Source organism: Nyctereutes procyonoides, unplaced genomic scaffold (genome assembly GCF_905146905.1).
Source record: "Nyctereutes procyonoides isolate TBG_1078 unplaced genomic scaffold, NYPRO_anot_genome, whole genome shotgun sequence".
Taxonomy (NCBI): Eukaryota; Metazoa; Chordata; class Mammalia; order Carnivora; family Canidae; genus Nyctereutes; species Nyctereutes procyonoides.
The window spans coordinates 13,642,418-13,668,361 of NW_026575135.1; the positions used below are offsets into that span (position 1 = coordinate 13,642,418).

The 25,944-nt window shown below is 36.5% G+C and overlaps 1 protein-coding gene across 3 annotated transcripts; it reads right to left on the reverse strand.

The window, feature by feature from the left end:
* Positions 1-653: 653 nt before the first annotated feature.
* On the reverse strand, positions 654-15,114 carry LOC129494995 (protein NipSnap homolog 3A). Of its 3 annotated transcripts, none has more exons than XM_055302267.1 (6): positions 14,899-15,106; positions 11,558-11,768; positions 9,780-9,938; positions 8,067-8,216; positions 1,589-1,675; positions 654-1,496 (listed from the first exon to the last, which is right to left on the reverse strand). In XM_055302267.1, the coding sequence occupies exons 1-6, from the start codon at positions 14,956-14,958 to the stop codon at positions 1,420-1,422; spliced, it is 744 nt and encodes a 247-aa protein (XP_055158242.1). In that variant the 5' UTR covers positions 14,959-15,106; the 3' UTR covers positions 654-1,419. The 3 variants fall into 3 exon arrangements, with proteins under 3 accessions (XP_055158242.1, XP_055158243.1, XP_055158244.1); XM_055302268.1 differs by lacking the exon at positions 14,899-15,106 and adding an exon at positions 14,239-14,328; XM_055302269.1 differs by lacking the exon at positions 8,067-8,216 and having other exon boundaries at positions 14,899-15,114.
* Positions 15,115-25,944: the final 10,830 nt, after the last annotated feature.

Below are 25,944 nucleotides of genomic sequence, written 5' to 3' on the forward strand. Positions count from 1 at the left end.
AAAAGTGTTCTAGCTAATCTAAAGATGAATGAAAAGGGGAAAGGCAGAAGCAGCTGTATGTTTTCATGACACAGAGCTGATTTTATGCCTGAGAGAAAATCTGTACACTGATGGCAAATAATACTACTATCACCTAATTTGCTAAGTGACAACTTTTCAAAGAAACACTGAGGTAGAAGACTCTTAGTCAAAACTCAGGTTTTTACCTGCAGAATTAGGGTGTTCTTTGCCTTACTAGTAAACTTATCTGTCCTTTGAATTCTTGAGGACTAGATAAGTAAGAGAGGTAAGTATGCTTGCTGTTTTTCAGTTTTCCCTCAGCTAATAATTTCCTCTGCTGTATTTGCAATATATATTAGAAACATCAAATCACATAGCTGTAAATACAGACTACCATGAGAGCTTGGAAATACCAGATCTAGTTTAAGAAGGCTAAGGTACTCAACTAAAATAAAAAAAGTTCTTAATAGGGAAATCCCAGTATACCTGTGACAGTACTAAAGAAATTCTTTGTGGGATTATTAGCATGCTATTTACTTGAGGTAACTTAACACTTAACAATAAAGACAATGTATTTATTACTATCTCATTACCTTATAGCAAAACAATAGTTCCAGGTAAGAGGATACAGATATGAAACACAATAAAAAGAATCAGAATGTATCTGTAGGCTTTTATTAGGGCAAACATTTCCATAACCATAAATATCTCATTATCACAGATAGATTATCCCAAGTATCTTTGTTGAATAGTAATCCAAAGTGAAGTTAAAGTTGGTAAAATAAATTGTAATTGAAGACATTTTGGCATATAAAACAATGAGTCTTCAACAGTTTTTAATATGAGGACCTAATAACATTATTTTCCATATAAGTAATTGTTAATGTAAAAAGTATAATTAATAGAGATGATACAGATGATATTGTACTTTTCCATAAAAAAACATATTTAATATTTTTATGAATCCAATTTGGTATTACAAAATAAACTTTACTGGACAAAAACTTTTAAAATTTCAGAAAAATAGACATGAAAAGGTTGACAATATATAAATAATTTTAAAATATAAGCACGGAAATGTAACATAATCATTTCAACATAAGGAAATGCTAAAAAAGCAGAGGGTTATCAAAATAGAGAATAAGAGATATTTTGAAAAAAGAAAAATCAGGATCTTGTAGGAATGACAATTTTTAATGCATGATAGATATTGAAATGCAAAAGGGAAAATGAACAGAACTATTTCCACAAGTCGTGGTGACAATGGACAGAGGTAGCATTTTAAAATGCAAAGGACATAGCAAATTAACTTACCACCTCCTTCAAATAAAAATGAAGATCTCTTGGGAGAATGTAAGCACCTGCTTAGCAGACATGTCTTAGAGCAGTTAATGTAATGCTTTGTATTTCAGTGGAAAACTATTTCAAAGGTGAAAATGATGTAGGAATCAGAAGCATATTCTGCTGAGACTCGAGGAAGTGAACACTTTCTCGAACTGGAAAAAAACATTTCATAAGAAGGCATATAAAGTTAAAAACTGAATCAAATTTGTTGTATGAATAATTCATGCCTAGTGAAATAGCTTACCAGCTGCCACAACCCTGGGATCCTCATGAGACTGATGTCTCCCAGCTGCACGACTGTCTGCACTCTCATTCCACCAAAGAACATGAACTGCAGAAATAAACCAAAAACAGATTCTAAAGACTATGGTATTACTACAAATAAGAAATACAGAAAAATTAATCAGAAACATGAAGTCTTATTCTTTAAATCAAAATAGTGAATATCAAAAAGATAAAATTAAGTATGTTAATAATAAGATTTCAGAGGGGGTCAGAGATTTGGGATAGAAATTTATAAATTAAACTGCTTTTATAGATGAAGGAAAGGGAAAGTAAATAACACACCAAACACACGAGTCTGGAACAAGGCTTCATGACTTCCTAAAACATTTTAGTTTATTTAAAAAGCAAGATTATAAAAGAATTGTCTTTACTATTGAAAATTTAGATAATACAAAGAAGAAAATTAACAGCAGCATAATTTTAACCACCTAGAGAGCAACTCTACTCAAATTTAGTGCAGTTCCTCTGAACAAATGATTAAAATCAAATTAAGGTCATACTATATGTTACACTTAATTATGGATTTTTAAAAATCAACAATGCATACTTTCCATGGCAACCTTAATTTTTAATGGCTATGTGAATTCCTCCCTATAGATATAACAACTTTTTATCCAAGCCCCTGATCAATTAGATTAATATTTGAATATTTTTTGAAGTATGGAATAAACATTTTATGCATATTTTCTTAAATTTTAATAATTACAAAATAAAACTTATTAGCTGTATAGGAAAATGCAGATAAAAAGAGAAAAGAAGAGTCATTTCTACACCACCTAGAAAAAAACTCACTTTTATATTTGCTGTATCTCTTTCCATACTTATGTATATATATGTATTTTTATGAATATATATTTATACACATAAACATATGTTTATAGTTATATAAATGATGTAGACAATATATATTTTTTCTGGATTATACGCATATTACATAAGAAATGTATACTGTAAACAACACTGACATAAACTTCATTAGAACAGCATCTACATGTGTATCTATACCAGCAAAGCTGATTATAACTATTACTAACTAAATTTATTGGGTGTTGACTATGTGCCAGACCTGGTTTTAAGCATTTTGCATGTATTAGCTCATTTAGCCTTCATAATAATTTTAGGTGGTGGATTATTAGTATCATCATTTTATGGATGAGGAAACTAAGGCATAATATGGTTAAGTAACTTACCCAGGGTCACAAAGTTATAAGTGGTAAAGCTGGGATTCAAATCCAGGCAGTCTGGATCTGAATATTTTCTTAATATAAACTCCTAAAATTTAAATTGAGAGAACCAAAGAGTGTATCTTTTATATATATATATATACATATATATATATATATATATACATATACATATATATATACACACACACACTTACAAATATACAGTGTATATATTATACTGTCCTCCAGAAACAAAAGTACTGACTTATAATCAGTATATTACCATTCTCCTAATACATTAAGAATGAATTTGAGATTAAAAAGTTAAAAAGAGTGTGTGCACACATTTTCTTTTTTTTTTTTTTTTTTAAGATTTATTTACTTTGGAGAGAGAGCACGCACATATATGCATGAGTCGGGGGAGGGGCAGAGGGCGAAAGAGAGAATCTTAAGCAGACTCCCCACTGAGTGTGAAACTCAATGCAGGGCTGATTTCAGGACCCATGAGATCATAACCTGAGCTGAAATCATGAATCGGATACGTACCCAACTGAGGAGCCCAGGTGCCTCAAGATTAAAAAGAATGTGTGCACCATATTTTCAATCATTTTTTTCTTGTAAAAGTTATACATGTCCATTATAATAAATTAGAAGCTTAAAAAATCTTTAATCTCATCATTTAAATTTGGCTATGTATTTTATGTCATTTCACATTTCCTAAACACACCTACATATCCATGCATACTTCCTTAATATTGGCAAAAATAATTTAAAAATTCAGGCTTTTTGCCCAAGGCAGCCCCAGACTGGCCTCTTAACACAGAACCAAATCCTGCCCACAACAGGCAAAATATTGCCATTGCAGACACCTGGAATGAAGGCAAATATGGCTCAGCCACAACAGTAAAGTGTATGCAACACACACAGGAGACACCCTGGAAGGGCCAGGTTCTGGTGAATAGGGACATTGCACTGCAAAGTACTACATGACCTCTTCTTCATAATGCCACTACTTTCAAGAGCAGGAGATATAGCTTACTTTCCTAACACACAGAAACAGATGGAGTTAGACAAAATGAAGACACAGAAAGATATGTGCCAAATGAATGAACAGGACAAAAATTCAGCAAAAAAAAAAAAAAAAAAAACAAATGAAACAGAGATAAGCAATATGCCTGATAGAGAATTTAAAGTAATGATCATAAATATTCTCATTAGACTTGAGAAAACAAGGGAGGACCTCAGTGAGACCCTAAAAAAGACAAAATATAAAAAGAACCAGTGGGAGATGGAGAACTTTGTAAGTGAAATTAAAAAAAGACACTAAAGGGAATATATAATAGATTAGAGGAAGCAGAAGAATGGACCAGTGAGCTGGAAGACAGTAATGAAAAGCAATGAAGCTGAAGGGAGAAAGAGAAAAGATAAATTAAAAAAATGAGAATAGGGATCCCTGGGTGGCGCAGCGGTTTGGCGCCTGCCTTTGGCCCAGGGCGCGATCCTGGAGACCCGGGATCGAATCCCACGTCGGGCTCCCGGTGCATGGAGCCTCTTCTCCCTCTGCCTATGTCTCTGCCTCTCTCTCTCTCTCTCTCTCTCTCTCTCTCTCTCTCTCTCTCTGACTATCATAAGTAAATAAAAAAAAATGAGAATAGGTTAAGGGAACTCAGTGACACCATCAAGAGTAATAACATTCTTATTATAGGGATCCCAGAAAAGAGAAAGAAAAGGGGCAGCAAATTTATTTGGTGAAATTTGAAGAAACAGGTACATATAAACTTAATAAAAGTAGTAGATTAATCACTTATAAAACTAGTAGGGACGTTACAGACAAAGCAGTAAAATCAAGTATATCTACAAAAATCAGGCCAGGGATTCACAAAAGGGTATAAAGTATGACATCATATACCAACACGTAGAGAGGAGGGGAGTAAAAGTTTAGTGCTTTTTATTTTATTTTAATTAATTAATTAATTAATTAATTAATTTAGGATAGTCTCACACACACACACACACACACACACACACACACACAGAGAGAGGCAGACACACAGGCAGAGGGAGAAGCAGGCTCCATGCACCGGGAGCCCGATGTGGGATTTGATCCCGGGTCTCCAGGATCGTGCCCTGGGCCAAAGGCAGGCGCCAAACCGCTGCGCCACCCAGGGATCCCAAGTTTAGTGCTTTTATAATGGGTTCCAACTGAAGTGACTGTCAACCTAATAAAGACTGCTACATTCATAAGATATGTATATAAACCTAATGGTGACCACAAATTCAAAACCGGTAATAGATATACAAAAAATATAGACAAAATAATCTAAGTATATCACTAAAGAAAACCATCTAACCATAAGTGAAGAGAGCAAGAACAACAACAACAACACCAGAACAAGTAACAAAATGGCAATAAGTACATACCTATCAATAATTACTTTGAATGTAAATGGACTAAACACGTCAACCAAGGTGACTGAATGGATAAAAGACATCTATATGCTGCCTACAAGGGAGTTATTTCAGACCTAAATACACGTGGCAGATTGAAAGTAATGGGATGGGAAAACATTTATCATGGGAGCGAAAAGAGAGCTGGAATAGAAATACTTATATCAGACAAAATAGAATTTGAAACAAACACTGTAATGAGACATAAAGAAGGACACTACATAATCATGAATGGAAAAATCCAACAAGAAAAAATAGAACTACCATAGGATCCAGTAATTCTGCTACTGGAATTTACCCAAAAAATATGAAAACATGAATTTGAAAAGATATGTACAGCCCTCTGTTTACTGCAGCATTAATCGGTAGTCAAAATATGGAAGTAAACCAAATTCCATTGATAGATGAATGGATAAAGAAGTTATAGTGTGTATATACCACCCCCACACACACTGGAATATTACTCAGCCATAAAAAAGAATGAAATTGTGCCACTGCAACATATGGATGGATACAATGCTAAGTGAAATAGGTCTGTCAGACAAAGACAAATACCACATGATTTACTCAGTGGAATTTAAGAAACAAAACAAATGATCAAAGAAGAAAGACCAAAAAAACCAACTCTTAAATATAGAGAAGTCTTGGTTGCCAGAGGGGAAGTGGGTGGAAGGATGGGTGAAATAGGTGAAGGGAATTTAGAATATACTTATAGGGATGCCTGAGTGGCTCAGTGGTTTAGCGCCTGCCTTCAGCACAGGGCGTGATCCTGGAGTCCTGGGATCGAGTCCCCACCTCAGGCTCCCTGCATGGAGCCTGCTTCTCCCTCTGCCTATGTCTCTGCCTCTCTCTCTCTCTCTCTCTCTCATGAATAAATAAAATCCTTAAAAAACAAAGAATACACTTATAATGATGAGTACTGAGTAATGTATAGAAATAATTGCTGAACCCTATAAAATACACCTGAAACTAATATAACACTGTATGTTACTTACACTGAAATTAAATGAATTAAAAATTTAAAAATGTCAAATACAAACAAATCTTTTTTATTTATATTGCCAGTTTTTTTTGAAGGAAGAGGAAGCAGATATGAGCCCTACAAGTATAACTCATTTTTCTCTGACCTATCTAGTACTGTACCTATATAATGTATCCTTATTAGGTAAAAACAGGCATCTCATTATTATTTTAATCTACATCTTCTTTATTTTTAGTAGTAATCTGTCTACCTTTGTAGAAGTATTTAGTTTTTTGCTTTTTGATTTCGTTTAAGGTACTTTGGGAGGCATAAAGTTTGAGCTTTGTATAATAAAATCATCAGTTTGTTCCCTTTTCCCTTCATAGTTTCTTTATTGTTTCTGTATTGAAATATTGTTTCCATACATATTATTAAATAAGTTCATCTATACTTTGTATTAGTAATTGTATGAATCCAATTTGTTAATTGGAATCCATAATCCACCTTGATTTTATTTTAGCATACAGTATCAGATAGGCATCTTATATTTTTTCCCCCTCTTCATATATTTTTCAACTTGAATATAGATCTATAACATATATATTAGTAGAAGTTGACTTCCTGAGCAATGATCAGCTCAGCTTTGGTTATGTTAGGTTTGCGATGTCCATTGGACATGAGGTGGAGAAGATGAAGAGGCAAATAGATATTATAAATCTTTCAAATATTTATTAGCTGTTTTTAGTCATTTATCCTTTCAGATAAATTTTACAAACAGTTTTTAGAGTTGGCCACAAGAACACTCTTTGAAATTCTGATTGGAATATCTTTCAACTTTAAAAATTAAATATCCCAAGTAGTATTTTATTAAATAAATTAATAAACCATATGCTCATATATATCTATCATAATATATCTAAGTAGTGGAAAATAGATAATTTTTCTTCTTTGGGCTTGTCCATGTTTTTAATATTTATAATAACTACACATTACTCTTTCACCCATAAACATCTTTCTTCCCCAAGTAATGTTATTAAAAAAAAAAAGAAAAAAAACTACAGGGGCACCTGGGTAGCACAGCTGGTTAAGCGTCTAACTCTTGGTTTCAGTTCAGGTCATGATCTCATGATCTTGAGACTGAGCCCTGCATTCAGGCTCCAAGCTCAGCATGGTCTGCCTAAGACTCTCTCTCCCTCTGCCCTTTCCACCACTCTCTCACAACCGTGCTCTCTCTCTCTCTCATTAAAAGTAAATCTTTTAAAAAATCACAAAGAGTACAAACTTCCAATTATAAGATAAATAAGCTTTGGAGATGTAATATACAACATGATGACTACAGTTAACAATTCTGTACTGTACATTTGAAAGCTGATAAAAGAGTAGATCTTAAAAGTTCTTATCATAAGAAGAAACAATGTGTGAGGTGGTGGATGTTATCTAAATTTATTGTGATCATTTCACAATATATATATCAAGTCATTATGTTGTCTGCAAACTCATATGTCAATTATATCAATAACACTGGGAACAAAGAAAAAAATCATTAAATGTACATATAGAGGAAAATAGGGTGATGAAAGAAATAGGTGACTTTTCCAGGTTCTTTCTTTCCAGTTTTTAAAATCTTATCATTTTGATGTATCAGAGAAAAGTTCAGTATTTGAAAAAAAAAAATTTACAAGGTGAATAACATTCTAAATAAGATGTAAAACAGGTTTGCTCAACCCTTAAAATTACAAAGCTAAAAATTGGGCAATAATAAAATATACTCCATACTGAGAATAGAGACAAACTGGCCAAAGGAAATTAATGTGGATCACCAAAATATTTTGCAATTTCCTAGAAGAAATAGACAACTATACCTCTGTTGAGCACTCCATATTCTGCATGGAACACTCCAACTAGTTTTGTATAGCCTCGATTGACATGAGTATGAACTGCTCTTTTAAACGGGTCACCCCACAGAGCTGGCCCACCAGGTTTCATCTGAAAAGTAGCTAGTTCATAGATTCCTAGAATAGGGAGAAAAATAATTATTCTATAGAACACATTCAAGCAATTTCTAATCATGTTTAATTTGGTTCCAGTGGAAAGCTAACTACATATATAGAATTTGAGGATCATACCCATATACCCACATACATATTTATGTAGATCTATTTACTAATAATTTGCATTTTTTTTGTTGTTGTTGTTTTTGCTTTTATGTTTAGAAAGTCCTCATCTTAGTGAAAGGGTCACTTGCCAGTCTCTTATAGCTCCATTCTTCTTTCCAACTTCCACTAACTTTTCTGTTTATATAATTTTCCCTATAGGATACCATTTCTAACAGGAACAGCAAGCAAATAATGAACCTGAAGTGACTGTCTCCAAGTTCTGAGGAAAAAAAGAATTCTAAAGGAGATGGTTTCATTATTACTAAATATCCAGGCAAATACTTGAAAAGCATTTTACCTTCTGGATGGAAGTATAGACTGGGTGAAGAGAAGGAAGCCAAGTGGATTTGGAAAGTAAAAGAAAAGCATGCAAAAATTACTGAAGAATCATGAATAACATAGAAGAAAAGAATCAAGATTTGGTACTTTATGAAAAGGCAACTAGTTCATTTAGTTAGTACTGAAATTTGAGATAGAGCTAAGAGGGTAAGTTTCTAAATAAGATTTTTCAAATCTCTTGTAATCTTTTTTTTTTTAAGATTTTATTAATTCATGAGACACACACACACACACACACACACACACACACACACACGCACACAGAGTCACAGACACAGGCAGAAGCAGGCTCCATGCAGGGAGCCTGATGTGGGACTCGATCCCGGGTCTCCAGGATCACACCCTGGGCTGAAGGCGGCGCTAAACTGCTGAGCCACCCAGGCTGCCCAAATCTCTTGTAATCTAAAATGCACTATAAAGTTGGGAATAAGGAGGGAAATAAAATAACATTTAGATTAGTTTATGCTTTTGCTAATCTGACCTTTGTTTAAAACTGGATTGAGGTAATAATTTCTTAAGTCAGAAGAAGTGAAATCAGCAAGAAGACAGATCTTTAGGAATTACTTTCAAACTGAGAAATAAGAAAGAGGAAGACACAAAAGTTAGACTACAGTAATGCAGCTTGGCAGTTCCAGTTAACTCATTCCCCTAGTCAATTTTATAAGCAAATATACACTTAAAATTTAAGATTAGTTGTAATTTATGGAAAAATACTTTTATATTTAAAAGTTTATATTATTTTAAAATTATGACAAGTATCACATATTATCCCTCACCTACCCACAAATGTGTCCTCTGTTCCCAAGGACCAACTTCTCAACATTCAATGACTATGCCAACTTCTTCTATAATATAGATAAGCTTTCAGAATCAATGAGATACTAATATGGAAAAACACTTCATTATTTAATGGTCATTTTTTGAAAAGATGAGCTAAGACCATTTATTTTTGTCTGAACAATCAAGATATATTCGTATATTAAACAAAGATTTTTTCCAAAAGAACTTGAGTTTTCATAGCTTAAAATCTTTAACATTTTCTCCATCAAAATTCAAAGTGACTAAGAGGGGAGGACTTACCTTCTTTTGGAGGCTCTTCTAATTTGCTCCATGGCACCAGATAAGTAATCTCACTCTCTTGCTTATCAATTAGAGCCAAATTTGGAATCAGGTATTGTTCTTGCCATTCTTTATCTTTGGCCAATGCTTTCCGAACTTCAGTTCGATGAGCAAAATTATCTATGGGAAAAGGAGTAAGAAAACCAAAAATTATGGTTTTAAAATCACATATATTTTTTCTAGGTTTCATCCAATTTGCCAACTGTTCATCTTTCTATGCCTGTTTCTTACTTTGTAAAATGGGGATAATGATAGAGTATCTCCCTCTAGCGTTGTTAAGATTAAGTTAGTATAATACAAAAGGAGCTTACAACAGTGTTTGGCACGTAGTTAGAACTCAACATACATGAACTATTGTTATTAATTTGAGGCATTTAAATTATATTGGCAGTTTAGAAAAAGAGTACTTTTTGGTGGTGGTGGTAGTGGTGGTGATGGTGGTGGTGGTGGTGATAGGTGATCAGGTCAAGATATACCTTGAATTACATTTAACATAAATGAAATTAAGATGCACTTTGACAACTGCTGCTTTGAACCAATAGCTTCCAAAGAAACAGTGCTGATTCTTTTACTGCCATCCATTCTTTTACTCAGTACTATTTCTTTTGTCTTTTTTTCCCAAACAAGAACACATATTTGCTAACATAAGGGCCTAGTACCACATTTAACTATTAGGGCCTCATAAGACTAATGATGACATAGTTTTCTATGGTTTATGCTACAGATAAGGAATAACATCTATCTTAGAGCTTAAGTTTTAATCAGAACGGTACTAGCACTTTTTTGTTTTTCCTGGGATACATTCATCTGGTAGTACATTAAAGCATAAATTGTGTTTTAATGGGGTTTGTTCTACTACAAATGGGAAAACCCCTAAACTATGGACATGCTAAATATAGAATGAACACTTTTCATGTTAAAGCATGTTATGACTATTAACTTTGGATACTGATGACCAAATACTAAATGAAATTATTAAGTTTTTGGATATCATGATATACTACTGTGGACTTCAGAAAGATTAGACACAGTTGTAACAAACATTTTGAAGATTCTAGTAACCATAATCCTTTTTCTACTAAACCAGGGATAGATCAGCTTCAATATGGGAAGAACTCTTAATTCCTTTTCCTTTACCTCTCTAGACTGGTAAATGACAGTGACTTCCTTAAAACTGTGAGGTACAAAAATAAAAGTGGTTTGAAACCTAACAGATTTATGATATCTTACAGAAAGGTGGGGGCTTCAAAGTTTACTATCATCTCCTATTAACTTCTGTTTCCCTAAAGTCCCTAGACATTTCAATGATTTCTGTTAAAACATTGATATCCAGCTATAGCTTCACTTAAAAAAAAAAATTCTACTTTCCTTTCATGATATTAGCTCACTTGGGTTCTTGCAATCAGTGTTTTTTTTTCAAAAACCATCTTTACAACAAGCTATCCTTAACTTCTCCTAAGAATTAAAGTGTGGTTCATAATTTTATGATGTGACATCTGAGATGCCATGTTCTCAGTATCACATTCCAATATGCTAATAAAAGGTTCAGCAATAGGTTGCAATAGGCATACCACTGGTAGGCACAATTACTGGATTTATTTTTTGGTATCCTATTTAAAAGTTTTATGTCACCTGTATGTATTTATAATAATATAGATCCAAGAACTAACTTGCTAAGTCTCAGGTAACATCTAACAGAATGAAAATCTGTACTGAATACTTAAGCTGAATGCTCATACCATACTTCCAAATATGAAACACTTTATTCATTCTGCCTCCAAATTCTACACTCCAGTATCCAACCAATTCAGAGTGAGCTGTCCGAAGATGAATGTTTTTCTTAGTATTTTCCAGGAACTCGTTCATTTTTGAGGGCTTAAGATAATAAGTACGGAATTCATAGAATGTTCCATCATATTGTCTGGGGCCTGTAGCAAAAGATGAGCAAACCTGAAGAAAGATAAGGCAAATTTAAATATTTGGGAAGGTAGGGTTTATAATATTATGTTACAACCAAATCTGAGTCTGGAAACAAGGGACACACAGTAGACTCACAATCTGTACTTCCATGGTCTTCTCTCCACAGATACTTGCTTAGAGAGGTAACAGTAAAGAAGACTACTTTTAAGTATCCCAAATATATACCTACTATGTCATTGTAGGTGGTCCTACCTCTAGTTGCTTTTTCATGTGAAGTTTCTCCTAAGAAGCCACTGGGATAATTTCTTTACCCAAAAACTACAATTAGGATCTTAATAAATTTTGCAAATAATTATCCCTTATTTAGTAAACATTCCATCCTTAATAATATATGTATGTGTTAGAGTTAAGCATTTAAAACAATTTTATCAAATATACAGTATTTTGGCTAGCACAATGGAAATGTTTACTAGCAGAAAAATTTTTAGATTTTTATTTTTTAGGTTCTTAAAACAATGGAAATTGCTGGTCTGGTCAAAATACTTCCTAAATGCAATGAAGTAGACTACTGGTCAAAAAATAGAATAGAGGGGCACTTGGGTAGCTCAGTTGGTTAAGCCACGGACTCTTGATTTCCGTCGATGTCATGGTTTCAGGGTTGTGAGATTCCTGCCTCCAACTCTGCACTGAGGGTGGAGCCTGCTTGATTCTCATTCTCTCTCTCCCCCTACGTCTCCACCATGCTCTCTCTTAAAAAAAAAAAAAAAAAAAAGGATAGGAATTTAATGTAATAGAAAACTATGACCTATCCTATTGCATTGTAAAATAGTCAGAATGGGTAAAGCTAGAAAAAGAAAAAAAGTTAAGTCAATTAATTGTCTAAGTCATTTTTTAATTAAAAAAATCAAAATTTAAAGAATATTTTATTTATCCATTTATTTGAGAGGGTGAGCATATATGTGAGCGGTGATGGAGGGGTGGGTGGTGAGGAACAGAGGGAGAGGGACAAGCAGACTCTGTGCTAAGTGCCAGAGCCTGAGCTGGAGGCAGGGCTCCATTCCAGGACCCTGAGATCATGACCTGAGCTGAAACCAAGAATTGGACACTTTAACCGATGGAGCCACCGAGGTGCTCCTGAGTCATTATGTTTTTAATTACAGATACAGTCTGAAGAAGGGCATTTAATCCACCCAGTTATACCATGTTGATGGAAATACCTTTATAAGAACCATAAATTCCTTTTGTAATAGTCATATACTTACCTTACCATGTAAATTTCTAATTTGGTTCTCTGAGTGAACTTAACTTTCAGTGGAAAATGCTTTGCCAGAAATTATCTTCTATGTGTTTATATAAAGAAATATATGTATATAAACACAGATATTCACATGGTATTCTAGTGTACAAATCCATCTTATGTAAGTTTGGTTAGCCTGTGCACATTTCCTACAGCTGACTACACCAGAATAATCTGTTACAAGTTTTCATACCTATAAAGCTATGGATGAATTTTGGGCTTATCCTTGACTACCTGGTACAACAATCTTTTAAAAGCAGTAGGCTTCTTGCTCTGACATACATATTGTTTCACAAAGTACAATAGTGTCTGTATTTTACTTGTATAAAGCGGAATTATAATAATCTATTTTAAGCTAATCCCATTCATGTCTATGATGAGTTATATTCTTACTGGCTGGTTGACATTTGCCATCAAAAACAATTGCAGCTGCCTCTACATTTGGCAGATTTTTTTTGTGTGTGTGTGCCATTTTACCACTCTAATAACAAAATGCTATGCAAATGAGAACTGCCTAATATTTATAGCTTAACTATTGTAAATAAAACATATCAAAAATAGACCAATGGGGTAGTTGTGATAATTGCTTTTAAGTTGTTTTTCAGGGAATTTGTATTTGGAGAACAAAATAACTGATCACAGGCACACATTTTTATTATCCTTTGCAGAAGAATACAGTAAGAAAGCTCAGGGAGAAGTTAACAGCAATGAAGCAATGAGGCATGTATGTGTGTGGGAAGGGGGGGAGGTGATTTTTCTTGAGGGACAGTAGAACTGTGCAACCACAACGCAGGACCAGTACGCTAGGAAAGGAAACAGGAGTGCTTCAGGCTCCCTGATCTCCAAAGAAGGGCTCATTTTTGGCAGCACTGACTTCCAGTTCACTTAGAACAACCGGTCAACATCTAATAAAATTGCAGTTCGTAATAAAGTTATAATAAAGAATTCTTGGCCCTGCCCCAGTAGAGAATCAGAAGGTCAGACTGTATTGCTAATCTTGGGTGAATGGGCCGTTATTGGTTTTTCTTCAGTCTTAACCGGAAAGTTAGTCTCTAGAATCGGTTAATCCCCTTCTGATCCAACCCTTTGAGAAAGAAATACAAGCCTAAATATCAAAAGGAAAAAATGTGTAGTTTCACAGAACAGGCCAAGTATCGACAGTTAAGGCTGAAATCACAAAAATCTATTGTGTGTTCTTCTCACCACAGGTTAAGTGCGGCTGTTGCAATCAGGTTCGCCAGGAGGGTCCGGGCCCCCTGGCTTGGCCACGCCCGCGCGAGGCGGTGGGCAGGGGGCGGGGGGGGGGCCAGGACGCTCCGCACCCGCACCCGCACCCCGCCGGCCCGGCCGCCTCTCCAGGGTTCTCGGCAAAACCCTTGCAGGTTGTGCACGTTTCGTTTACACGGGGGAGCCCGGTTCTGCGGCCAGCGGCCGGCTGACCTATGTGTCCTCGGACGAGGGGGCGGTAGCTCGTCAAACAATTCAATGGGAACCGCTTGACCTGCAAGCGCCAGGCTCCGGCCCCAACGTGGCGAAAGCAGCAGCTGGAGCTTCAGGGCTGTCCTCAGGGCCGCCTGGCACCCACGCCAGAAAAGTCCTGCCCGCGGTTGCTCGCGACTTGGCCGGGGGGCGGCAGCGGCCGGGGGCCCTCCCTCCACCCGCGACCCTCTTCTACCCGCGCCCCCCGGCGCACCCGGCGCGGGGGGTCCGGGGCGGACTTCGGAGCCAGAGCCGTGCGCGCATGCGCGGCTCCGCAGGCCCGGGCGCCCAGGCCGGGGGGCGCATGCGCGGGACGGCGAGCTCCCCGCGGACGCCCCTCCCCGCCCCCAGGGCCCGGCCTGGGCTCGTCTCCGCCGCCCGTACCTGAGGCGCGAGCGTCCGCGCAGCCAGAGCCGCAGCCAGGCGGCTTCGGAGGACGAGCATGGCGTGGCTTGCAGCGCCGGGAAGGGCAGCCGGCCGGGACTCTTCCCTGGAGCCCCCGGGTTGGGGCGGACCCGCCTGGAGAAGAGCGGCGACGGCGCTGCGGGCCGAAGGCGGCAGGGGCGGGCCTCGGGGCCGCGGGCTCCGCCTCCGCTCCGCTCCGCTCCGCTGGCGGGAGGCGCGGCGGCCCCGCCCCGGAGGCTGGCGTCCTGCGGGCCCGGCGCGTCCGGGCGGCACGTGCCCGGGGCCCCGCCGCTGTCCCCGCGCGTCAGCGGGGCCGAGGGGACGGTCCGAACGCGCCGGGGGCTCCCGCGCCGGCGGCTGCGCCGTGCGTCGTGGCCTCGTGTGCGTCGTGGCTCGTGGCGTCGTGGCCTCGTGTGCGTCGTGGCCTCGTGGCGTCGTGGCCTCGTGGCGTCGTGGCCTCGTGGCGTCGTGGCCTCGTGTGCGCGCGCACCTGCCGCCGCTCCTCCGAGCGCGTGCGCGGACGGCGAGGGCGCGGGGGCTGCCGCGCGGGGAGGCCCGCAGTGCGCGCATCCCCCCATGACCTCGTAAGGCTCCTGCTGCGTTACATTGTATTTCCCAGGAGAGTGATACGTGGGGAAAAAAAAAATCAAAGTTATATATACAGTTTAAGACTAGGTGATTCGGGCAGCCCGGGTGGCTCAGCGGTTGGGCGTCTGCCTTGGGCCCAGGGCGTGACCCCGGGGTCACAGGATCGAGTCCCCGCAGCAGGCTCCCTGCACGGAGCCTGCTTCTCTCTGCCTATGTCTTTGCCTCTCTCTCTCTCTCTCTCAGTCTCTCATGAATAAATAAAGTCTTAAAAAAATAAAACTAGGTAATTCTGTAAGCCTTAAAAGCAAACAGCTGACTTCTGATCTAGTTAGTAGTGTTGTGCCCAGGATTGCGAATCTGAGAAAACCACCAAAGAGCCGACACGGTGCAAGTACGTGAGGGCTTATTAACAAGCTGGAGCTTGGGTCCAAGCGTACCCGACACAGCGGAGCAGGGACTTGGACCCCGAGTGGCTCGGTTTTTGTGGGCTGGCCTAGGGGATTTTCAGAAGGGGTGGAAGAATTTCTTAAGCTCTGTGTTCATTCCAATAGGGGACTTCCTGTCTCTGTCAAGGGGGTTCTGAGCTCTGTTTTCATTCTGATATGGGACTCTCTGTCAAGGGTGTTCTGCGGGTTTCCCTGTAAAGTTCAGCTCTTATTTACAGGGGCCTGAGATGGCTATACTTGTGCTAACGCTAAACTTGAGGTGGAATGGCCTTAATTTTCTCGGCCTCCACAGTAGTCCCTGTCTCTGGTTAACAGCTGACTTCTGATCTAGTCTCTGGTTATTGGTCATCAAAATAACCCCTTCTGCATTTCAGGCTGTTTCTTCTAATGTCTGTATATTTTTAAATAATAGGCACATTCTGTTATTTCTTTTTTTTCAGTTATGGATAGAATTTGTTGACTTTTATGCAATAAGAGGATTCCAGTCTCTTAGGTACCACTCCATCAAAATTTTAATGTTTTGCATCTGTGGGTGGCTCAGTGGTTTAGTTTAGCGCCTGCCTTTGGCCCAGGGCTGATCCTGGAGTCTCAGGATCTAGTCCCGTGTCTGGCTCCCTGCATGAAGCCTGCTTCTCCCTCTGCCTGTGTCTCTGCCTCTCTCTCTCCTCTCTCTCTCTCTCTCTCCTCTCTCTCTCTCTCATTAATAAATAAATACAATTAAAAAACAAAATTTTAATGTTTCCTTATCTAATGCTTACATTAAAAAGTTAATTGATTTGACTAATTTACGTTACGTACGTTATATTGACGTTAACATTCTTGTTAATTACATTATTGCAGACAGTAATGTCATATTACATTATTAGGACTAGGGAATTAGCTATGGCTAGTGGAAAGAGTTTTCAGTGATCTACAGAGGAAAGTAGGCTTTTAAAACTTGTAATTCCAGAGAGGAAGAGTCAGTTTTCCTGGATGATGTGCGTCCATTTGTAACTGATGTTGACAAAACAAAGCATCATCTTTGTACCCAGATTGGATGTTTAATGTTTGAATTTATTTTCTTAGGCTTTATCCCCTCTGGAATTAACAACTCATTCAACCCCTATTTATTAAATTTCTTTTATGTTTCAGGCACATTTGCAGACACTAGGGAACTAAAGAGAGTTCTTGTCCTTTTAGAACTTAAAGGTTAGGGGAAATAAACACCTGAAGAGAAAATATGTCGGAGATTAAGCAATAGTATGAGGAAGAACAAAGTAAGATCTGAAGAATAGAAATTGCTGGAGGTAGCAGAGACTGTTAGCTGTTTACCCTGGTCCTCTTTTTAAAAAGTTAGCAGTAGAACCTACGAAGCTTGGTGCAGTCATGTGACTTAAGTCCTGGCCAGTGAGCTGTGTTTAATGCAGTTATAACCTACCATAAGTGATTCTAGCAGTGTAGGAGTGTTTTCCTCCTCCTCCCTTATTTCTGCATGCTGAAATGTGGACATAATCCGATAAGCTCTTGGATTGTGTAGAAGCCACATGCTAGAGATGGTGGAACAAGGGAGAAGAAGCCTAGGTTATGACACCAGGGAACACCATGCCAGGAGCAGTGCACTGCCTATCTCTGGACTTTACAAGAGAAATCATCTACTAGTTTGAGGTACTGCTATGTGGCTTAAACCCATAATTGTCATCCATAGGACGGTGACTATTTTATTTTTCTCTCTTCACTTGTTTCTGTTGTATTCTTTATACCTATCCCTTACTAATCACCAAATTCTTTGCCAAAAGTATACATTTTTTCCTCAATGTGATTAAACCTGTGAATCATCTAATCAGCTTCATCTTAGTAGAGTTACCTTTGGGGAGTTCTTTGTTCTCTTGCTGCAGTATGGACTAGTTATTCTTGTTCTCTAAGGTAGCATGCTACTACTTCGGGGATCTCCTCTCACGAATGTCCTGGGGTTAATATCATTTGCCTTGTTTGCGACCTTCTGTTTCTAGGATCTTGTCTTTTTAACTCCTAATTTTAGGAGAGGGTATATGGGAATTAAACTTTTGAGAACTTTATCAGTAAAAATGTCTTTATTTTATCAATCCTCTTAATTTATAGCTTGGTTGGGTATAAAATTCTACATTAGAAATCATTTTTCCCCATATTTTTAAAGGTAATGCTTCATTGCTTTATAGCTTCTCGTAAAATATGTATGCCACTCTCCTGAGTTTTTGGTATGTGACTTGTTTCTCTCTGGAAGCTTTTGTGTTTTTCTCATTTTTCCTGATTTTCTGAAATTTCAGTAATATGCCTTGGAATAAGTTTTTTTTTTTTCATCCATTATTTCAGTAGACCCTCTCATCTAGAAACTCTTAAATTATGAAAAATTTATTATTTCACAACCTTTGTCTATAAGCTTGTATTTGGAGTGAGACAAAAGAAATGAAAACTATATGAGTATGGGTAGGTCTTGGTAAGTAATGGGCTTTACTGTAATGTGATCTGACTGGACTGTGAGTGGACCTCCCTCACTTCAACTATTATTGTCTTTCAGTTATTTCTCTTATCTAGTGAGATTCCCCTGCAAGGAAACTTTCAGTGTCCCATCTATGAGGTATGATCTTTGTTGCCAGGTTCCTGAACTTGAGGAGATGAGGCCAGAGATCTCAATATTTAGTAGTATCTTTCAGGAATATATTAATTAGCATAGGCTAATTTGTTTCTACAAATTAACTCTAAAGTGTATTATGACTCACTTATTTTTTTATAAGAATCAAGTGAGTTTTGCTAGTTTGCAAGTAACTCTTCTATGCTGATGAATTAAGGGCACAGCTTCTTTCACTTTGTGGTTTCGCCATCCCCTGGAACCTCATCATTAATTGCTTCTAGCCAGCAGAAAGGTAGAACTTCCAAGAAGAATTTCTAAAAGGAAAATGCTTACAAGATAGGAGTAAAATTCACAGCTATAACTTAGAGATAGATGAACATTAAATGATACTAGGTGACTAAGACAATCTCCTATTTAATTTCTCACAGGCTTTCACTATCCTCAAAATGCTGTAGGTTAAGCTTTATCTCCCTTTATAAGTGAGAAACATAAGACACATTAACATCTCCCAATTCACTGCTATTAAGTGGCTCAGCCAGGGTTTAAAGGCAGATTGTGAAACACATTCAGTCTACCATTTATTTGTATTAATTTTTTATTTTTTCTTTATTGTTTTTTTTTTAATTTCATCGTGATAAGTGTACTCTCTAATCCCTATCACCTATTTCACCCATCTCCCCATCCACTTCTCTGGTAATCATCAGTTTTTCTCTATTGTTAAGAGTCTGTCTCATCTCTCTCTTTTTTCCTTTGCTTGTTATTTTGTTTCTTAAATTCCTCATATGAGTGAGACTCTATGGTATTTTCTTTTTCTGACTTATTTCAGTTAGCATTATCCTTTCTAGCTCCATCCATTGTCATTGCAAATGGCAAGGTTCCATTCTTTTTTATGACTAAATAATATTCCATTATATATATGTTCCATTATATATATTCCATTATATATATATTCCATTTATATATATATACACACACACACATACCACATCTTTTTTTTTTAAAGATTTTATTCATTTATTCATGAGAGAGGCAGAGACACAGGCAGAGGGAGAAACAGGCTCCATGCAGGGAGCCTGGTGTGGGACTCAATCCCGGGTCTCCAGGATCACACCCCGGGCCGAAGGCAGCGCTAAACCGCTGAGCCACCCGGGCTGCCCCCAACATCTTCTTTATCCATCTATCAATGGACACTTGGGCTGCTTCCCCAATTTGTCTATTGTAAATAATGCTGCCAAAACATAAGGTGCATGTATCCCTTTGAATTAATGTTTTTATATTTTGGGAGGCTAATACACCCCCAGGTGTGTGATTACTAGGTTGTAGAGTAGTTCTGTTTCTAAGTTTTTGAGGAACCTTCATACTGTTTTCTACATTGGTTTCACCAGTTTGCATTCCTACCAACAGTGAAAGACGGTTCCTTTTACTCCACACCTTTGCCAACACTTGTTCCTTGTGTTTTTGATTTTAGTCATTCTAACAGATGTAAGGTGATATCTCATTGTGGTTTATTTTTTTAATGTAAATAGTTTATTTTTTTAAATAAATAAATTTTTATTGGTGTTCAATTTACCAACATACAGAATAACACCCAGTGCTCATCCTGTCAAGTGTCCCCCTCAGTGCCCATCACCCATTCACCCCCACCCCCCGCCCTCCTCCCCTTCCACCACCCCTAGTTCGTTTCCCAGAGTTAGGAGTCTTTATGTTCTGTCTCCCTTTCTGATATTTCCCACACATTTCTTCTTCCTTCCCTTATATTCCCTTTCACTATTATTCGTATTCCCCAAATGAATGAGAACATATACTGTTTGTCCTTCTCTGATTGACTTACTTCACTCAGCATAATACCCTCCAGTTCCATCCACGTTGAAGCAAATGGTGGGTATTTGTCGTTTCTAATGGCTGAGTAATATTCCATTGTATACATAAACCACATCTTCTTTATCCATTCATTGTGGTTTAGATTTGAATTTCCCTCGTGATGAGTGATGATGAGCAACTTTTCATGTGTCTGTAGGCTATCTGGGTGTCATCTTTGGAGAAATGCCTTCTGCTCATCTTTTGATTGGAGTATTTGTTTTTAGGGTGTTGATTTGTCTGGGTTCTTAATATATTTTGGATTACTAACCCTTTATTGGATATGTTATTCCCAAGTATCTTCTCCCATTCAGTAGGTTGCCTTTTAGTTTTGTTGATTATTTCTTTTGCTAAAAGCTTTTTATTTTGATGTAGTCCCAGTAGTTTATTTTTGCTTCTATTTCCCTTAACTCAGGGGACCTACCTAGAGAAATGTTGCTATGGCCAATGTCAGAGAATTACTGCCTATTCTCTCTTCAAGCATCTTTATCATTTCTGCTCTCACGTGTAGGTCTTTAATCCACTGAGTTATTTTTGTGTATGGTGAAAGAAAATGGTCCAGCTTCGTTCTTCTCATGTGCCTGTCCAGTTTTCCCAACACCATTTGTTGATGAGACTCCTTTTCCATTATATATTATATATATATTATATATATATATATTATATATATATAGTTCTCTATTAGGGTACTAAATAGCAAGATTTCTCAGTAGACATGAGATATAATTTTGAATTAGTGATAAGCATATAAGAAATTTAGATCTGTTAAGGAATTTGACAATATCTATGATTTTTATTGGTTACCAAGTCTCCAATCTTGCTAATAATAATATAATACAAAAATACTGTAATTTGTTGCTTACATTCATATTCAAAGGAAATGCTTATTTTTAGTTAGAAGTTGGTGACATTAAAGGTGCAACTTTTTTTTTTTAATCCATGTTATCGGGCCTTCTGAACTCTATTCCTAAACCCCTTGGGAGATCTGTATATTGGAGATTATGAACCACTGATCTAATTTATATACCTAGGAGTGAAATTGCTGGATCATAAAATATTAATATAGTTAGCTTTACTAAACAATGACAAATTGTCTTACAAATTTATACCCTTAACCACAGTGAATAAAGTTTTTCAGACCAGTTTTTAATTATTGCTCATTTGGTTTAATGAGTATAAAGATGCATTTTTGCATCTCATGTAACAAGTAGCTATTAGTTAAAGAGGAAATTATATGAGGTGGCAAAGGTGTCAGTCCACTTGATGGTATTCCTTCATGGTTTTGTTCAAAGGTCAGGCTAGTGCAGATCTGAGAAGGAAGCAAGAGAGGTAGAACCACTGTCCCAACTGAGTTCAAAGGCAGTGACTGACTACATATAAACTCTAGATGCATGCTTGTATTTGGGTGACATTCCATGGGTTAAGTACTTTTCTTAGTACTGTTATATTCTTAGGCCACTAGATGGTGGTGTAGACTACTTTTAAATCTCAAAGTATGCTATTTTTGTTGTAATTTTTGAGTTTTGTACCTGAAGCTGTAGGTTTGGAGTTAATTTACAATTCTTTTTTTTTTCCATATAGGATTATATATTGAGGGGAAGACTTTTCTAAAGATGAATTACTATCTTTTGTTAATTGCTTTATTATTAATATAAATAAATGATAAAATATCAATTAAATTTTCAAAATGTCCCTTAACAAGTATCCTGCTCATATCAGTGAATATTGTTAAGCACCTCGTATGTGTTGAGCATTGGTTTAGATGCTGTGGGGAAGAAGAAAGACTGGATGCCTCTTCTTGAGTTTGTCAACATGTCTTGGTATTTCTGTATTAGCCTCTTTTGCTGCTATTCTTAGAATAAGTAGCAGGAAAGATTTGTGAGTACATTAGATTCTGATGAGTGTTATATCACATAGGAGCTGTCATGTATGTTATGCTTTCTATTGAAATCTTTATTACTCTCTTCATTTCATTTTGTGACATTGATATTTTCATTTTACAGATTAAAACAAAAGCAGCAGAAAGAAACTCAAAGAAGCTGCTAAATGTTAACAAAGTGATTAGTTTAGAACTTGTTCATTTTACTTGTTCTCCTATAAATCCTGGGTTCTAGGAAACTATAATGTAGTTATTATTTCCCATATTGATATTTGTTTATTTTATAAATTATAACATGTTTATTTTATAAATTATGCTTTCATGAGTAACTGTAAATATCTCCTTGGGAGTATATCTGTAAGTGGTATTAGTCAACTTCATACTTTTTGTAGTATTGATATACACTCACAATGGCAAACTGACAGCTATCAGTCCTAAGAGTTGGAGGACTTTCCAACCCCAATTTTATATTTTATGAAACAATTTGTTTATGGGAGAGGTTACCTTTTCTTAGTAAATATATTAGAACTAACCAGGGAAATTGCTTTGGCCTGGTAAAATTTTAAACTACTGATTCAGTCTTCACCTATCTTAAGACTTTTGCATTTCCTCTTTTGATAACTCTGAATTGGATTCTTAGTGTATTAGTATTCAATCATTCTTATTTTCCCACTTATGTATTTAAGACTGTAAATTCCTTCATTCCACCAATTTTGATAATTGTATTATTATCATAAACTTATAAATATGTTGAAATTTCAGTCATGATTTTTTTGACCTGTCAATTATTTAAAAGTATGTTTCAACATTTCCACATTTAAAGACATTTTTGGAGTGTCTCTTATCAATACTGATTTATTTTGTTTTATTTTTATTTCATCTCTACTCTCATTTCTAGTTAGTTAACATACAGTGAGTTTTATGTGTATATTATAGTGGTTCAACAATTCCATACATTACCTGGTGCTCATCATGACAAGTGCACTCTTTAATCTCCATCACCTATTTCACCCATCCCTCCATCCCCGTCTCCTGTCCTCCCCTCCGATAGCTGTAACTTCTGTATAGTTGAATCTGTTTCTTGGTTTGGCTGTTTCTGTCTTTTTTCCCCTTTGTTTGTTTTTGTTTGTTTGTTTTTTACCTTAAATTCTATATATGAGTGAAATCATATGGTATTTATCTTTCACTGACTAACTTATTTCACTTAGTATTATACACTTTTGCTCCATCCAAGTCACTGCAAATGGCAAGATTTCATTCTATTTTATGGCTGAATAATATTCATATATATATGAATATATACTCATGTGAATAATATTCATATTATATATTATATAAAATCATATAATATGATTTTTGACATTCATATGAACAATATTCATATATTTGAACATATATATGTTATTTGTGGTATATATATGTGTGTGTACACACACATTTCCTTATCTATTCATCAGCTGATGGACATTTGTGCTGCTATATATATACATATATACATACACACACACACACACACACACACACACACACCCCTGATATCTTTACCCATTCATCTTCAATGGGCACTTGGGCTTTTCCCATAGTTTGGCTATTGTAAATGATGCTGCCATAAACTGGGTGCATGTATCCCTCTGATTTTGTGTTTTTGTATTTTGGGGGGTAAATAACCAGTAGTATGATTACTAGATTGTAGGGTGGTTCTATTTTTAACTTTTTGTGGAACCTCCATATTGTTTTCCACATTGACTGCAACAGTTTGCATTCCTACCAAGAGCGGGCAATGGTTCCTTTTTCTCCACATCCTTGCCAACACTTGTTTCTTATATTTTTTTATTTTAGCCATTCTGATCAGTGTGAGGTAATACCTCACTATCGTTTAGATTTCCGTGCCCTGATGATGAGTGATGTTGAGCATCTTTTCATGTGTCTGTTGGCCATCTGTATGTCTTCTTTGGAGCAATGTCCATTTCTTCTGTTTGTTTTTTTAAATATTTTATTTATTTATTCATGAGAGACACAGAGAGGCAGAGGGAGAAGCAAGCTCCCTGTGGGGAGCCTGATGTGGGACTCATCCCAGGACCCAGGATCATGCCCTGAGCTAAAGGCAGATGCTTAACCACTGAGCCACTCAGGGGTCCCTCTTCTGCTTATTTTTAAATTGGATTATTTGAGTTTTGGGGGGTATTAAGTTGTATAGGTTCTTTATATATTTTGGATACTAACCCTTTATTGGATATACTATTTACAAATATTTTCTCCCATTCAATAGGTTGCCATTTAGTTTTGCTGATTGTTTCCTTTGCTGTACAGATTATTTTTATATTGATGTAGTCCCAATAGCTTATTTTTGCTTTTATTTCCCTTACCTCAGGAGATATATCTGGAAAGATGTTGTTATGGCGGCCAATGTCAGAGAAATAATGTTGCAGTATGGTCATGGATTATGGTTTGAATGATATTAATTGTCTGGTATTTGTTGAAACTTGGTTCTTTTTCTAATGCATCATCAGTTTTATAAACATATTTTGTTGTATTTAAAAACATTCTTTACCATTTGAGTGCAGAGTGATACAGACACCCTTGTATGATTACTATAATGTTTTAAGTTGTTTAACTTAACATAATCTCTACTTAATATCTCTACAAGCCTCCTGAAAAATATGAAGGATCTTAAAATATTGATCTCTTATTTCTAACCCCTCCCATCATCTTCCATATTATTTATTTCATTTTTACCTTATTTTTAAGTACCCTAATTGCAAATGCAGTCTCTTGCACTCTTTCTTTTCATTTCACTCTCTCTTACAGTGACAGTTTGGATTCACTCACATATTTACTAATTTCTTTATTTGCAGTTGTTTTTTCACTCCATTTCATCTAGGCACAATACTTTCTTTCTTGTCTGTGGAAAAATATTTTCATTTTTTCTGAAACTGTCTTTATTTTGCCCCTCAAAAGATAGTTTAGTTTGGTACAAAATTCTAGATTTTCAGTTATTTTGCTTGAACAATTTGAAGATATATTTCATTGACTTTGGTCCTCTATTCTCGCTGATATTAGTTTTAGTCTATTAATTTTTAAGCATTTGAGAAAAATAAATGTTTTAAGATATCAAGATATAATATCATTATTAAGAACAGACTTTCATTCCTGAAAAACTTCAATAAATATTTTACTTGGAAAGCATCATGGCATTCTTAGACCAATTTCTATAATTCCTTTCAGGTACTTATTTAATAATATTATATCATTCTTATACACATGCTTATACATTTATTGTATATTAATTTTAAAAAGTGATTTCCCTTCTTGTAAATATCACACATTTTAAAAATACTAATTCAAAACTATGTTTCATAAGTTTTAGATTTTGAAATTGAAGTGCACCTGGTGAATCATACTATAAAAATATATACTGTATTATACACACAAAAAACAGAGAGGAAGATATTCTTTTTCAGCATCTATATAGAGAAGCTTATTCTAGGGATTATCATTTTCCTTTCTATACTGTAAAAAGAAAAAAGGACATTTTGGATTTCTTAATTTCATATCTTAGAAAATAAATTAAAGTAAATACTAATGTCATGCCTACTGAAACATAATGCAGTTTTGCACACTCTATATACATCTGTACAATCATTCTTAGGACTTCTAATGATTTCACC